Here is a 14763-nt window from a genome sequence, read left to right as displayed (position 1 = left end):
TAAAAAATAAGTATTTGCCAATTTTGAAAACTTTTTCATACTCTTAAAGTAATCATTAATGAGAGAGAAATATAGTGTCCAATAATGGGGAAAAAGTTAGAAGCTTTTGGATCGACTCTGAAAACACCTATAAAATTAAGAAATGAAATCCACTAACAAACCTTGGACTTTCTGGGAAGACTGAACACTGTATAAGTTTTTATTTTTCTTCAGAAATAAAAATCAGGCTCAGAAAGAAACAGTTTAACCTTTTGAAAATTTCCAGTTTACGCAAACATGAGCTGATCTTACTGAGATAGAAATCCTGATTATTCTCGAGAGCAGAAAATGAAAGTCTGTTAAGCATAACTGCAGTGTCCCAATTCAAGCAACATGAGCACATATTTCTCAATTACTTCTATTTCACAACAGCTCTAACTTAAAATCGTATATTGTTCATGGGTTTATTACATAGCAAAAAATTACAATATATTTAATCTTCTTTCTAATGCCTTTCTGAGAAAGTATGGTCTACATAAAATACTATTAAATTGAGAGTAAAATTCTATCATATAAGAATTATAAGAATAACCTCTTTTAAGATGATGATTAAAAGATGAGATATAGTAACTTTATAAATATTTATATACTTTTATTTCAAGTAGTCTTTTTATTATTTAAACTGGTTAAGTAAAGATAAGCACTGAAGTGGAAAAAATGTCTTTCCCCCAAGTTTAAGCATTTTGGAGTCATTGCAACCAGATTCTCCATTTAGCTCTGTTGTTATCTGGAACTAGTTTATCACTACCAAAGTAATAATTTAACATAATGCAAGCAAAACAAAGGATTAAAAATTAAAAATTCTTTAATTACATTGCCTTGAGATAAGACTCTAATATTTTATCCCCTGGTCTTTCTGGCAGTATCTATTTTAAAAATAACAAAAACACTAGAAGGTAATAAAAACTATTCTTTAAAAATGCAGAATTTTACTGATAATTAGTACATGTGTACACTTTAATTAGTAAGTGTGTACATTCGCCCTCATTAACAATGGCCGTTATTGTTTGCTTCATATGTTCAAATGAAATAAAATGTAAGATGTAGACTTAAATTTCCAAATTATCAATATTGATTGCAGTAGCTTTCTCTTAGTAATTAAACATTCTCCTGTGGGATTTATCGTCAATAAATAATGCGGAATTCCAACAGGATAGAATCAATATTCGTATTTTGATGAGCAACTTTATTTGTCAAGCTATCCTCTATTAATAGTACTGTACTTAATCAAGTCATACACACATCTAACAACAAATTTTTTTCCAGACAATACTATTAGATACTGGCCACCCCTCTTTTTAAATACAATACTTCCGCACCTCTCAACGAAAACAAAAAGATAGCTGGAGGCTGACAGGCAGAAGCCCAGATACAGAGAGAGGAAATAAATGAACAAATCAACTAAGAATATCATATTTTACCCAAAGCAAATGATGCCCTCTTATTTTCTTCCTCCAGCCTTTTTCCAGTTTAACTCAATTCTGTAACTGTGCTCTATCCCAACCTAGTAGTATGGGCTTGGTACCCAGCTGGGCTAGTTTTGCCTGGGCTTTTTTTAAAAGGGGGAAAATTCATAAATTGTTTCATGATGCAATTAAAGTGTAATCATTATTCATTCTACATAAATTCCTGTTTTAAAACAGCTTAATTCTATCTAACACCACAGACCTGCATCGCTAACTCCAACTATCTGTGTAAGTCATCTTCGCACAGAAGAGATAAAGCCAAAGAGTACAAAAAGAACAGCAAATTTTCATCTCTGCTCTTGAGTTCAGATACTTAAAGAGCCATGTCTAAATTACACCTTTATTTGGCAAGAACGATAATGATATCCTTAAGATCAAAACTTAGCTTTATTGGGCATTCAAGGTATTAAACTCATGAAGCCTAAGGAAGAACAACACCTCCTTTAGAGGATGTCTCGTCCAAATTTCTCATTTTATAAATGAAGAAACATGAGACCTGGGTCTAGTTAGCTTAACCAATTTGTCAAAGTTATAAGAAATTACAGAAATGGATCTAGAAAGCTGGTCTCCTAGGTTCTTTCCACCCCACCATATGTCTTCACTAAAAATAAAGACAAATTTAGATAAAAGATCAATTTAGCACACCATTCTTAGAATTCACAACACACTGGGATTAGAGAGACTCCACAATTGAAAACTGAAAGATCAGTTAATTCTCTGGCTTGAGGTCTTGGAAATTACAGCAGCAGCCTCATCATAAAACATGGCTAATTTTGGGGCCGGCCCGGTGGCGCACTGGATAAGTGCGCCGCTTGGGAAGCATGGTGGCGCTCCCGCCCGAGGGTTCGGATCCCACATACAGACCGGTTCCCGCTCACTGGCTGAGCGAGGTGCGGGAGCAACGCCGAGGGTTGCGGTCCCGTTGCCGGTCCCCGGTCCGGTACGGGGGCAACACTGAGGGTTGCGATCCGTTGCCAGACACGGAAAAAGACAAAAGACAAAAAATAAAAATAAAACATGGCTAATTTCAAAATGTTTCTTTCAAAACAATGAATAAGTTCTATTAACAATAAGGGTTGTTTTCAGTGAGAGTTAAAGATCAAGCTTAAATAAATTCTTTGTCTTTTATTAAGAACAAAATAAGTTTGACACAACCCTAACTATTCAGAAAATGTAGTCTGAAAGGTTTTTGGCTCAGTTTTTCTCTAAGGATAACTAAAAAAACCCTACCTAAATGAAAGAGAACTCTTTTCTTATACAGATTTGATGAACAAGTAAAATGATTCCTCAAAACATAATTCTATGTTAAAAGTTCAATAAAACAAAACTGGTCTATAAAATAGCTGTTCCAGCATTAAGCAATTTCAAAATTACTTGTTAGTAGAAAAAGTGAAAGAATGGTGAAAAAAAAAATCAGTATCAAGCATGTGGCAATAAAATATTTAAGGAGATTATTAATATCCAAGCAGTGACAGAAATTTCTAAATGGAAAGCCATGAAAACTCACAATTGGTATGACAGTGCTGAAACACAGAAAATGCTACAGAGCCCACTGCACAGCTCAATAAACACAAACATGAGTGAAAGATAAGTGATCACAGGAATCTTTTCCATTCCCTTCCCCACCCTCATCTCTAAATAAAGAGGAAGTACAGAGAAATATGAGAAGTAGCAAACTGAGAGGGAACTTAACATCTTCTATGGGAAGTAGAAATCCCTATAAATCACTAATATAGTCAACAAAATCTAATTTTACTCAAATCAAAATTAAGTTTTTTTATAAAGCAGAAAAGCCACCCAATTTATGTAATTATAAAGTATACAGGCTTCAGAATATCTTCAACACTCACCTCTTCTGGGGTGATAACACCCGTTTCCTTAAATTTTGATTCCTAAAGAAAGCCAGAAGAATAACAGTATTATAACATCTTTCACTTTCAGTTAAAATATATTTGGGGGGCAACTAGTTAGCTGGCACCCTTCTAGGTAATATATCTGTCTCTGATACCTGACCACAAGGAATATACAAGTCTAATGTAGGAAACTGACCCGAAAATAATTAAAATACAATTTGATCAGTGCTTTAATAGAGCAAATCTATTTGGAAAAACATTTAAAGGTGTAAACAACCACAAAGCCTTAGTGATTTGGTGAAATGATCAAATATCTTTATTTTACAACACAGTAAAAATGTCTTAAAGACGTTTAGACATCTTACAATTCAGCCACTGTCTTATTTAAACTGAGTAATATGAGAAACCAAATCTAGAAATCATTTAATATTTTTTCATTATTCTCAATTTCACCAAGGTACTGATACGATATTTTCTCTAAAGTAAGGGTGCTATTGACTAAACTTTTCCTAAATTTTAAGTTATACGTAAGATTTTGTGGTAGAGTCTACAAAACTGAAAAGATTTATAAGTATTATTCATTCAACAAATATTTATTATTATTTGCCAGGCACTACTTGAGGCAATGAGGATACAGATGTGAATAAAATACACCAAACTCATCCTTGCACTCATAAGGAGTTTAAACTCTAGGGGAGAGAGAAAAGCCAAATAGTAATGAATACCATACCACGAAGAAAAATGAACCAAAGGAAACTGCAGGGTGGAGGAGTAGAGATGGCCATATTTAAAACAGAATGGTGAGAGAATAAAGACTTTAACGATAAGGTGACTTGAACACATTAAGAAAAGGAACAAGCCATGAGGCTGTCTAGGGGAAAAGCATTTCAGGCAGAGGGAAGAATAAATGCAAAGTCCAGGAGGCAAGAGTATGCTTGATGGAGTAATAAAGAGGTCAGGTTGGCTTAAGCAAGAGTGATCATGGGATAGAATAGTACATGAGATTGAGACCTCTACCAATCAAGTAGAGCCTTGAAGATCATTGTAAGGATTTTGGCTTTTACTTCATGTATGTCTTCTGAACAAAATATGACTGCTTTTAATTTTTACTTGCTGGGAGAAGGCCGTTATTTCTTTTCTGGAGATTTTGTTTTTTCTCCTTGTCTTCATTCAACTAGCAGAAATCTGTTAGGATTCTCTCTGCAAACCAAGTTTGCACAGGAAGTGACAAGGACAGAGTCATTAATTCTGCTTTATTATTAAAAATATACACCATACATACTCATATTGTTTGGTGAAAAGGTAAAATGATTCCTCAAAACAATTCTATACCGTAGTTCAAGAAAATGCAACCGACTTATACTATAGCCATTTCGTATTTAATTTGGGAGGTCTTTTGTTCCTCTCTCCCTGAAACTAAGGAGTTCAACTAAGAACAACTGTGTATTATTAAAATGCCGTATACCTATGTAGATATGCTATTCTGAAAAGGTAACATAATAAATATGCAAAAGAAGCATTTGATTTAAATGTCAAAATTATTTTCGTTTTGAAATGGTTGACTGAATATTCTTAATTAAGATGATTTTCGTAGTAAAATATAAGCAAAGAAGAGTTGAAATTCTCATTCCTGGTTCTTTTATTTACTTGGCCCAGCAAGGTATTGTTTAAAATCAATATTAGAAATAAGTATAAAAAAGGTATAGACCTAACATTTCACTTCCCTTTGTCATAGAAAGGGAGCAAAGTAAAACTGTCAACTATTCCCCTTAGCATACCAGAATATTTCATCCCCATACCAGGACTCGTAAATTTTTAATTGAAGGCTAAAAACAAAACCAAAAAAACCACTAAACAAGAACTTGCCATTCATTTACTGTACTATCATTGCTCACTCTTCAGAAAGCAAAAATAAAATCACAACAAAAAACTTACTCTAAAAAGTAACAAAAGAAAAACTTGAATGCACTTATAGAAATTTATCTTTAACAATAAGAAAATCAGTCACTGCTGTTATTAGCCAATGTGTCACAATTTTTAACCTTAAAAATACTGTACTATTGGCAATATATAAAAGATTATATATCTAGGAGGTCCAAGCTGCTCCTTATTGTCACTTAAGCCCAAGATTAATAGCCCGGTATTTCACCTCATTCCTCTAAAATATAAACGAGTTGGGATCTCAGTCACAACTTAACCTACTTCATACTTTTAAGTACAAGAGACTTTTTACGAAACTTGAATGAAAACAGTGACCTGTGATTTTAGTACCAAACACCGATTTCATTTTTTAAAAAGATAAGCAAAATCCTCGTTTAATAAGTTTAAACGACTTCGGATGTTAGGAGTTAACGTTCTTAAATCTACTTAGCTGCCGACCACCTTCCAGCCCGACGTACCCAGACGCGCAGTTATGACGGAGGAAGACGCGAGCAGGCACTGAGCGTCGCTCTCACTTACCCCTGAGGAGCCAGAAAGCCCTAGAGAACGGCCGGGTAAGCCCATGGGTGTCGGCTGCACCCTTCCCGTGTCCCACCCTCACCACCTTCCTAACCCTCCGGCGCCCGGTCCCGGCAGAGTTGAACGTGTGCCTGAGCCCCGGGCAAGCCCGGCCCGGCTTACCTTGAGGACTGGGGTCAGGTATTCAGCCACTTCCAGTGCCTTTCCCTTCACCGTGTTAATCACATTCTGCATCCTGGGGCCGGAGTAGCGGCCGGCCCCGCGACGGGGGGGGGAGGGCAGCCGGGACAGGGGCTGGGGAGGCAGAAAATGTCCCTGCCGCCGCCGACTCGCACAAGCACCACGCCGGCGGCACCCGAGGGGAGAAGACGGAACGAGAAGCGACGGGACGGACGGGATGAGGGGGAGGGGCAGCGGGTGCACCGCGCGAGGGCAGGGCGCGTTCTTCTCGCGCCGCAGGCAGAGCGCCCCGCACCGGGCTCTGTCACCTGGCCGCAAGAGAGGGCGGCGAGACTGAAGGGAGAGCAGTGGGGAGACGCGGGCGCACGCACAGCCCACGCCCCCTCGGGACCTGTCTTTTCCCCCCTTAGCTTCACTCGCGCCCCTTCCGGCTTCCCCTTCCTCTCACTCTCTTGACGTAGCTCCACCACCACCTGGGCCTCACGTGACACTGGACTGTCCCCACACGTGACGCCCCTTCGGCCCTCCCTCCGGAAGCGTAACACTGGACGCGCCTGCGCAATGGGCGCCAGGTCCGCTCTTTCCCAGGCAGGACATTATCCTGCTTTTTGTTCCGCAATAGTAAACTTGGGTGTCCCCCCTTAGCTTCCCTCGCGCCCCTTCCGGCTTCCCCTTCCTCTCACTCTCTTGACGTAGCTCCACCACCACCTGGGCCTCACGTGACACTGGACTGTCCCCACACGTGACGCCCCTTCGGCCCTCCCTCCGGAAGCGTAACACTGGACGCGCCTGCGCAATGGGCGCCAGGTCCGCTCTTTCCCAGGCAGGACATTATCCTGCTTTTTGTTCCGCAATAGTAAACTTGGGTGGATAGGCTTTCTCGCCTTTCTTTTCCTCCCATAGCTTTCCTGCCTATGGACCCTAAAAGCTACTGCTGCTGCTAAAGAGAGAGTTACTGTCTCAGCTCCAGGATGTGCGTTGTTCCACTGGAAGCTCTTCTGACGGAGCGAGGTAACCGCGCCTGCAAGCAAAGAATTGCGCGTGCGTATGAGGGGAGGGCGCGCCAGACGAGATCTCTACTGCGCATGTGTGACGAGAAGGCGTTCCCTGATTGTGGAGGGAAACCTGGCCTTCTGGTGCCTGGCTGGTGACTCATTGGTCTCCTTGCCCCCAGTTGAGCTGTCTGTATTGACATACCAGTCGCCAGAGCCTTTGCACCATACCTACCGGTACACTGGGAGACTTTGGGTGCATTACTTACCCGCCTGGGGTTTAATGTTCTCAACCTGTCAAAAGAATGCCTGGTTCAGAAGATTTAACAGCAGTATTTTACATGTTCTCATTTTGTTCATTTTTATAAATATTTCCCAGCAAGCTCTTATTCTTCCCCTTAGGGAAGAGCTGCTACTGAGGAAAAAATACAATTCCCAAATTCTCTTCTACAGCAAAGTTGCTATTAAGAATGAAAGCTACAGAATTGCTTTTCTGCAGTCCCACGGTGTCAGTTAAGTTTCTCACTTGATACCTTTGTAAGCACTTCTAATCTGGTCCTGCCTTTTCTGTCTCAAGAGTACCCCTTCCTATTTCATTTTGACTTTTTCATTTTCTTCCCCTATGGTTTCTTCTGTCCTCCTCAACTTCCTTGGTTCTGATATAGTCATAGCCAAACTTCTAAAAAATTCCTTTTGTGTTCTTCACAATCCATGGTATTTGCATTATACTTAAACTTTAAGTCTGTGAACAAGATTGCTCATAAAAGTGTTCTTCTCTTTAAGGCAATTAAAAAACAGTGGAATGGAAAGAAAGAGTTGTAGTCATCCTGTGTTATGCTCATTGTCAGCAATGTATACATTCCTGCTAGGTGCCATATTCATTACTTTAAGCTCAAGTCGCATCTTACTGGTAAAATATTCTGCCAATGAAGGTAAGTTAAGACTTGAAATATGTATGAAGTATTTCCATCTAATTACACATTCTCTCCTGTCTTTGATTTCCTTGTGTTTAAAATGGGGATAATACCTTATCAAGTTCTTTGCTTCATGTGTGTGATAAAGCCTGTTTAAATTTTATTTTTTACCCTTTCATTTCTCAGCAAGAAAAGTTTTTGATGTGATTTAGGTCAATCAAGTACAGAATCAAACTCTTTGGTGCAGAACATATCGTAACGTCTGACTGTAGCATCAATCAACAGGTGTTTCTGGACCTATAGCAAAATGTATAATTACAGCTTATTTTGAAATAGGCAGGAGGATATATTTGTTTGGTCACTTGGCATTTGTGAGGTACTGTCATAATTATTGTATCAATGGGACATTGCAGAGTGTAAGCTTTGATAAGTACTTGTATGTATTCAAGGAATCTCTTATTATTATTTTTTTAATATAAGGATTTGAGCAAACACTTTAATTCTGCAAAACTGTGTTGAGTACATCTCACTAGTTACTGAGGTCAGATAAAATCATGACAACATGACACTTAATGGTCTGCTTGGGGAGTCAGATGTGTAAATAAATCTCTACCTAAGTTAACATTTATCTGCCAGCACTAGGCTAAGTGTTAGTAGCAGGGTTCAAAGTTTTTAAGACATAGACCTCATCCTCAAGAACTCACAGTTTGCTAGGAGAGGCATACATGTAAACGTGTCATGAAAATATATTATAATAAAGAAATATGTCAAAGATGCAGAGATAATATAGAAGAGAAAGTGATATATTCTGTCTGGGAGAGGATGATGTGGAGCACAAAGGAATCGCAACACTGCCCTGATGGGCAGGGGTATTCAAAGCAGAGCCAACAACCTGTAAAAAGGAACAGAGACATTAAAAAAGCAGGGTATGTTGTGAGATCATGTAGCTCAGAATTACTGAGCAAAAAGTTTAGAGGAGAGAGGAAAGGAGTACTTGCCTGGAGAAGGAAGTAATTGTCAGATTAAGGACTTTATATGCCATGCTAAGGAACTGGGATTTTTTTCTTTAGGCCTAGAGTTTGAAGGATTATAAATAGGAGGGTAAAATGGGAGACTATTATGGTAGCTGGATGGTTAGTGAAAAAAGACTAGAAGCAGGGTAGCCAGTTAGGTGGTTATTGCAAATTCAAGCCATAGACGGTGAAGACTAACTTAGGGCTTTGGAAGTAAGAATTAAAAGGATAGATTCAAGAAATATTTAGAATGTAGAAAAGACAGGATTTGGAGAATGTATTGAATGTGGAGGTTGAAAGATATAAAATATTGGATAGGTCAAAGGTTTCGGGTTTGAGTGCTGAGTGGGTTGATGATGTTCTCAGCTGAGATGGGAACCATCAGGAGGAAGAACAGGTTGGGCAGAGTTCAGAGAGATTACAGTTTTAGCTATGTAGCTTCTATAAGGCCAGGAGCTATGTCCTCATTCACTGCAATTTCCTGCAGTGTCTGGCACATCATGCACATGAAGGAAATGTCAGTTAAATGAACAAATAGGAGGTAATGAATCATGTAGATATGTTTAGTGGGCTGTAAGTTAAATGTTCCAGAATATAGATTTGGAGTCATTAATATTAAACTGATAATTAAAACCTTAGGAGCAGAGGGTTCATACAGAATGAGAAATAAGAGCCAAGGAATGCCAACATTTAAGTAGCATGCTGACACTCAGAAGAACATTAGGAAGAAATCATTAAAGAGATGAGAGAACTAATACACATGACTCATAGAAAGGAAGGGGAGAGTTCAAAGATTGAGATAGAATTGTGGCATAATGAAAAGATAAGGATTAAAACATGCCCTTTAGAATTAGTAATTAGAAGGCGTTTGATACTCTCAGAGAGTAGGTAGTTTGAGTAAAGTGGTGGAATCAGAAACCAGATTGCTTGGGGATAAGACCTGACTGGAAAGTGGGTAAAGTGGTGATAATGGATGCTGATACTTTGTTAGGGAGAGAAGGAGAAGGTATGGTAGCTAAAGGGGGTAGTATCTTATATTTTGATTTTCAGATGGAAGTGTTTTGAGCATTTTTGTAGGCCAAGGGCAGGAAGCTAGTTGAGAGGAAGATAAAGGAGATATACTGAAGCCAAAGGAAGTACCTATTGGCACCTAGTCTCTGAGAAGGGACAGTTCTAAAGGGAAGAATGGGTAAATAGTAGGGCCATGGCCCCTTTTTCTAGGACTGAAAGGAAACCAGTCAGGATGGATGCACTGCAGATAAGGTATGTGGTGTGGGTAGGAGATGAGTGGAGGGAAGTCACACATCATGTTGGCACATGGTTTGGATCAGCCATGAGAGGAATACAAGAAAGAAAAGCAAGAACTACAAGACAACAAGGGTTTGAAAGTTGTAATCTGAAGCCCCTCCATTCTGTGTGCACATGTTGACTTCTGCATGTATTGTGATAGAGATCATGAAAAGTATCATTGGAGGATAACAGTATGATTTAAGTCTAGCTAGCTCAGAAAAGGAAGGTGAGTTTTTAACTAGGCTTTGAATGATGAGGAAAGTTGAACAAGCAAATATTTAAATTCAAGTGAACATTTATCAAGTGCCTAGTAAGTGTGGGACACTAAGTGCCTGGCATATGAAGCTTAAATTGTAAGGTTAAGACATACACATAAAAGGTAATTATAATACAATGTGACAAGTGCTGTTATAGGGATTTACAGGAACAGAGCAAATGATCCTGCTTACGTTTAGAAGGTCAGGTGTAACCACAGAAAAGAAGAAAAGGTTTTCTAGATGGAATGTCAAGTTGGCTTTCTCCCCCATCTTGTTCACTTTGGGCTTTAACATAACCAAGAGAAACAAGCATATGTTTTCAAAAGGCAGGGAAATGCATTCCTGAAAATAATACTTAATAAAGTTTATGTTTGTCTTTGGCAAAATTATAAAGCAAGTTGTTTGTAAGCATTTGGAAATGACAGGGGTAACAGTTAAGATCAAGGCATGCAAACCAAACCTCATTTTCTAATTGGGTTGACTTGTAAGTTAAGACACAGCTTCACAATCATCAGTGGGTTTGGATGTGTTCAGAGTATTTCCTCTCAGCCCTAGAGGTAGTAGAGTCATAGGCAAGTCACCTCTTGCCTCAGGTCACTTCCTTCTTTTGCCCCAATGTACCCTGTATCCCAGAGTGCCAAATGAATATTAATGTTTTCTGTGTATACCATAATATGAAACAGTTTGGAAAACTCTTGGGTTAAGGGAACGTCATAGACTGTACCTTGATTTGAGCAAGGCAAACAAGTTACACAAAAAGAACCATGAGCTGGGTAAATTCATAACTGTTTGATGAGTCAGATCTTGATTGTTTATTAATGGGCAATTTAAAAGGCAGTCTCTAATGCCATGCCACAGAGCTTTCTTTGCCCTTGGCCCTAGCCTTCTCAAAATATTTATTAGCAACTTGGATGAGACACATGTTTATCAAATTCAATGATAATTAAAAGCTGAATGGGATAGGGAGAGCTAATACATTAAATGAATTGATTCAAAAATTCAAAAGACCAAAGCCAGCTGGAAAAAATTTAGTATAACCAGTATTAAATTCAGCTTTTAAGTTTAACGATTATGTTATTAACTGTATGTAAACATATATAGAATAAAATTTGTAGTTAAAAAATTTCCATTACATTTCAGAGAACAAGTATGATTATCTTCCAACTACTGTGAATGTGTGCTCAGAACTGCTGAAGCTAATTTTCTGTGTGCTTGTGTCATTCTGTGTTGTAAAGAAAGGTGAGTTTTGAAATGGTACTATATACTTGTTTAAAAATTGCAAAATTAACTGGAAGGAACATTTTATATCATTTGGTCTAGTCCATTAATTTTATGTATGAGGAAGCTAAGATACAAATGTTAAGTATGTTTTATATGTGGAAAAACAGGCTCAGAGAGTGTATGCAGAGCTGGGTAGGAAGGGGTAGATCTAGAACACCAACCCAGGTTTTCCAATGTCCTTTCCATTACTCTACCCTGTGACTTGTTCCTTTGATGTTTTCACACAAAAAGTTTTATTCAAATTCAGGATTTTCTAGATGACTGTGCTGTCTGACTTGATATGTATTGTATTGTAATAACAGTTCGCATTTCCTACAGAGAGGATAGGGTAGTGCACTGGACAGCAAGAGTAGTAGAACTCAAAGAGACTATGTTCTGGGACAGATTATTTTAAATTCTCAGAGCTCCAGTTTCCTCAACTATCAAATACAGATACTAAAGTATCTAGGTTTTTTGCAGAATGTGTAGGCTATTAGTATATATTAATTCTTTGCCTTAATTTCCCAATTATTGAACCTTAGCTCTCTCTCCCTCTTTGATCTGCCTTCCCACATGAGGTAAACATAGAATTTAGAGCATTAAAGTGCTTGCCCAGGAAGATACCTTTTCATACTCAAGGCTTTCAATCTGTGCAGTTTCTAGTTAGTGGAATATGTGTCTTAATCTCATAAAACTCATATATTATTTGCAGGGCTTAAGTTTAAACCGCTTTTGTTTTCTATTTTTACATTCTCTCTCTCTCTTCCTAAGTTTTTGGAAATGTGGTGATGGGATAAAAACTCTCACTAGGATTAGTAGAAGTTAATCTTCTCTAGTTTCATATATATAAATTTCCACTTAGTATATCTCTCTTGATCTGCTCTGGGGGGAAAATCTCATCATGATGGCTTAATATTTTTTCCTATTTATTCCCTATTGGCTTTATGCTGTCAGGGTAGTAAGAGAAACGCCATGTGTATCCTGGGTTGCCTTAAGTGATATGACTCAAGTGATACTTTTACTATCTCAAGTTAACAGGAATTAAAATAATCAGTATTTTTAAGGGTATTGCTGGTTTTCAGTGATAAGACACAGTGGTGGGTTAAAGAGAGACAGTAATGAAATTCCACATTATCTTTGATTTCTTTAGGCTAATCGTCACTTATGGAAACAGTTATAAAGCCCCCTTTAAAGAATTGTATCAGTAATCAAATGCAATGTGATTTCTCTAAAAATATGGGTATTCTTATCAAGATCATTTATTTGTTGCTGTATTTCTTTCTTTAAAGATCATCAAAATAGAAATCTGAAATGTGCTTCCTGGAAGGAATTCTCTGATTTCATGAAGTGGTCCATTCCTGCCTTTCTTTATTTCCTTGATAACTTGATTGTCTTCTATGTCCTATCATATCTTCAGCCTGTAAGTAAATATGGCAAAAGGAAATATCATTGAAAAGATATAGAGAAATGAATCCCAGAACTGATCTTTGTTTTTTTATCATTTTCCTTGGCATTGTTAGTTTCTCATTTCCCTCACTAATCTTCCTGAGATATTCCCAGAATCATCTGAGACTGAATTACCAATCTGCTTGCCAGAGTCTCTCACTGTTAAGGATTACTGTATTAAACTGTGCTGACTACTATGGGGAAGTTGCTCCTTGGCCCATGGAATTTGAAGCCACTCCTCTTTGTGTAACCTTAATCTGTCTGACTATTTTCTGAGCCATGCTATGGCCACCAACCTCTAATATTAATTTCAGTATCCAAGATCTCCAAGCACATTTCCATGATTAACTCGGAAAATTAAACACTCAGTGTACCTCTCTATTTTATACCTGTTTTAATGTAGTTTATATGTATTCTATATGTATGGTTTTCTTTTTTGTTAGTCTTATCGTTTAACCAACAAGTTATTTGAGGGTAAGGATTGCATACTCCCAACTTTAAATGTCATCTATCACTGATAACACTGGGAACATTACTTGTCTCTAGGCATCCTTTTGTCAATTTGGAAAGCCATTATTAATCAGAATTGGAGTTTGGTCTTCTGCTTTTAGCTGTCACTCAGTTTACATTTGGATACATTTCCCCTTAATATATTATGAAATGAAGATTTCTGTTGCCTTTATTGCCAAAGTGTGTTTTAAATTTTCTTAAAAAGTAAATTCAGGCATTTTGATTACAAATAGGATTTTTATTGGCCAAGTCCTCTTAAATATATGTAGCCTCTAAATATAAAGAAATATAAATAAATGTAAATACATGAAGTCTCTTAAATATAACCAAATCAGGTTTGGAGTAGGATGAAAAGGAGGTCTCAATAGAGATCTATAGTAAAAAATAGGAGTTTGACTCTTTTCCACAATTTAGAAGCAGTGTATCTAAGCAGGCCACAAGTACTCTTCGTTTCCATTGCCCCATCTGTAAAATAGAATAATAATAATACACAAGCCCAAAGGCAGAAACCTGGGCCAGTTGATCACCTGATGTTTCTTTCAGTTCTGTTGTTAGCGAGTGATCAGTCCATCTAGAAGATATCCCCCCTAAATTCTTCGTTTTTCACATCCGAGAATTCCTGTACCCAACAACATAATTATTCACATTCAATAAATAAATATTTGTTGTATTTTATTTATATCCAGTGGGTTAGCTCTAAATTTATATCCCTTTCCTATGTCCCCAGTACCAAAGCAAGATTGCAATTTTCTTATTATCCTTCCAGCTTATTGCTTTGCTCTTCCTTCCTGATTGTGTACAACCACAGATATTATAAAATAAATCACATGGCATACTCTATGTATTGCTATACCCAACTATTATCCTTCCAGCTTATTGCTTTGCTCTTCCTTCCTGATTGTGTACAACCACAGATATTACAAAATAAATCACATGGCATACTCTATGTATTGCTATACCCAAGTCTATTTAAGGAATTAAATAGAGATGCCAAGACGGTTTGGGGCAAAGAGCTCTGATGTTTTATTTATTCTATACTATTGCATGGAAAGAATTTTCAGAATTCATCAAGCCAGCCAGGCT

General features: G+C 37.7%; 1 protein-coding gene and 1 long non-coding RNA gene across 4 annotated transcripts in view; one reads left to right on the top strand and one right to left on the bottom strand.

The window, feature by feature from the left end:
• LOC103588702 overlaps positions 1-7053 on the bottom strand; it is an 8535-nt gene extending 1482 nt beyond the window's left edge. Inside the window, exons 1-3 of one of the 2 annotated variants that reach the window (XR_550332.1) lie at positions 6955-7053; positions 5981-6112; positions 3356-3397 (exon numbers count right to left, since the gene is read on the bottom strand). This is a non-coding gene — a long non-coding RNA (uncharacterized LOC103588702). Of the gene's footprint in view, positions 1-3355; positions 3398-5980; positions 6465-6954 lie in introns of those variants that run through there. The other variant, XR_550331.1, reaches the window with a different exon arrangement.
• The window catches only part of SLC35A5 (solute carrier family 35, member A5), a 17292-nt gene continuing 9472 nt past the window's right edge, over positions 6944-14763 (top strand). For both annotated transcript variants that reach the window (XM_008570478.1, XM_008570477.1), the window contains exons 1-4: positions 6944-7009; positions 7774-7922; positions 11605-11703; positions 13014-13144. In XM_008570478.1, coding sequence (XP_008568700.1) covers positions 7793-7922; positions 11605-11703; positions 13014-13144 — 360 coding nt within the window. In that variant the 5' untranslated portion in view covers positions 6944-7009; positions 7774-7792. The remainder of the gene's footprint in view (positions 7010-7773; positions 7923-11604; positions 11704-13013; positions 13145-14763) is intronic.

Source organism: Galeopterus variegatus, unplaced genomic scaffold (genome assembly GCF_000696425.1).
Source record: "Galeopterus variegatus unplaced genomic scaffold, G_variegatus-3.0.2 Scaffold606, whole genome shotgun sequence".
Taxonomy (NCBI): domain Eukaryota; kingdom Metazoa; phylum Chordata; class Mammalia; order Dermoptera; family Cynocephalidae; genus Galeopterus; species Galeopterus variegatus.
This window is presented reverse-complemented; position numbering and strand designations above follow the sequence as displayed.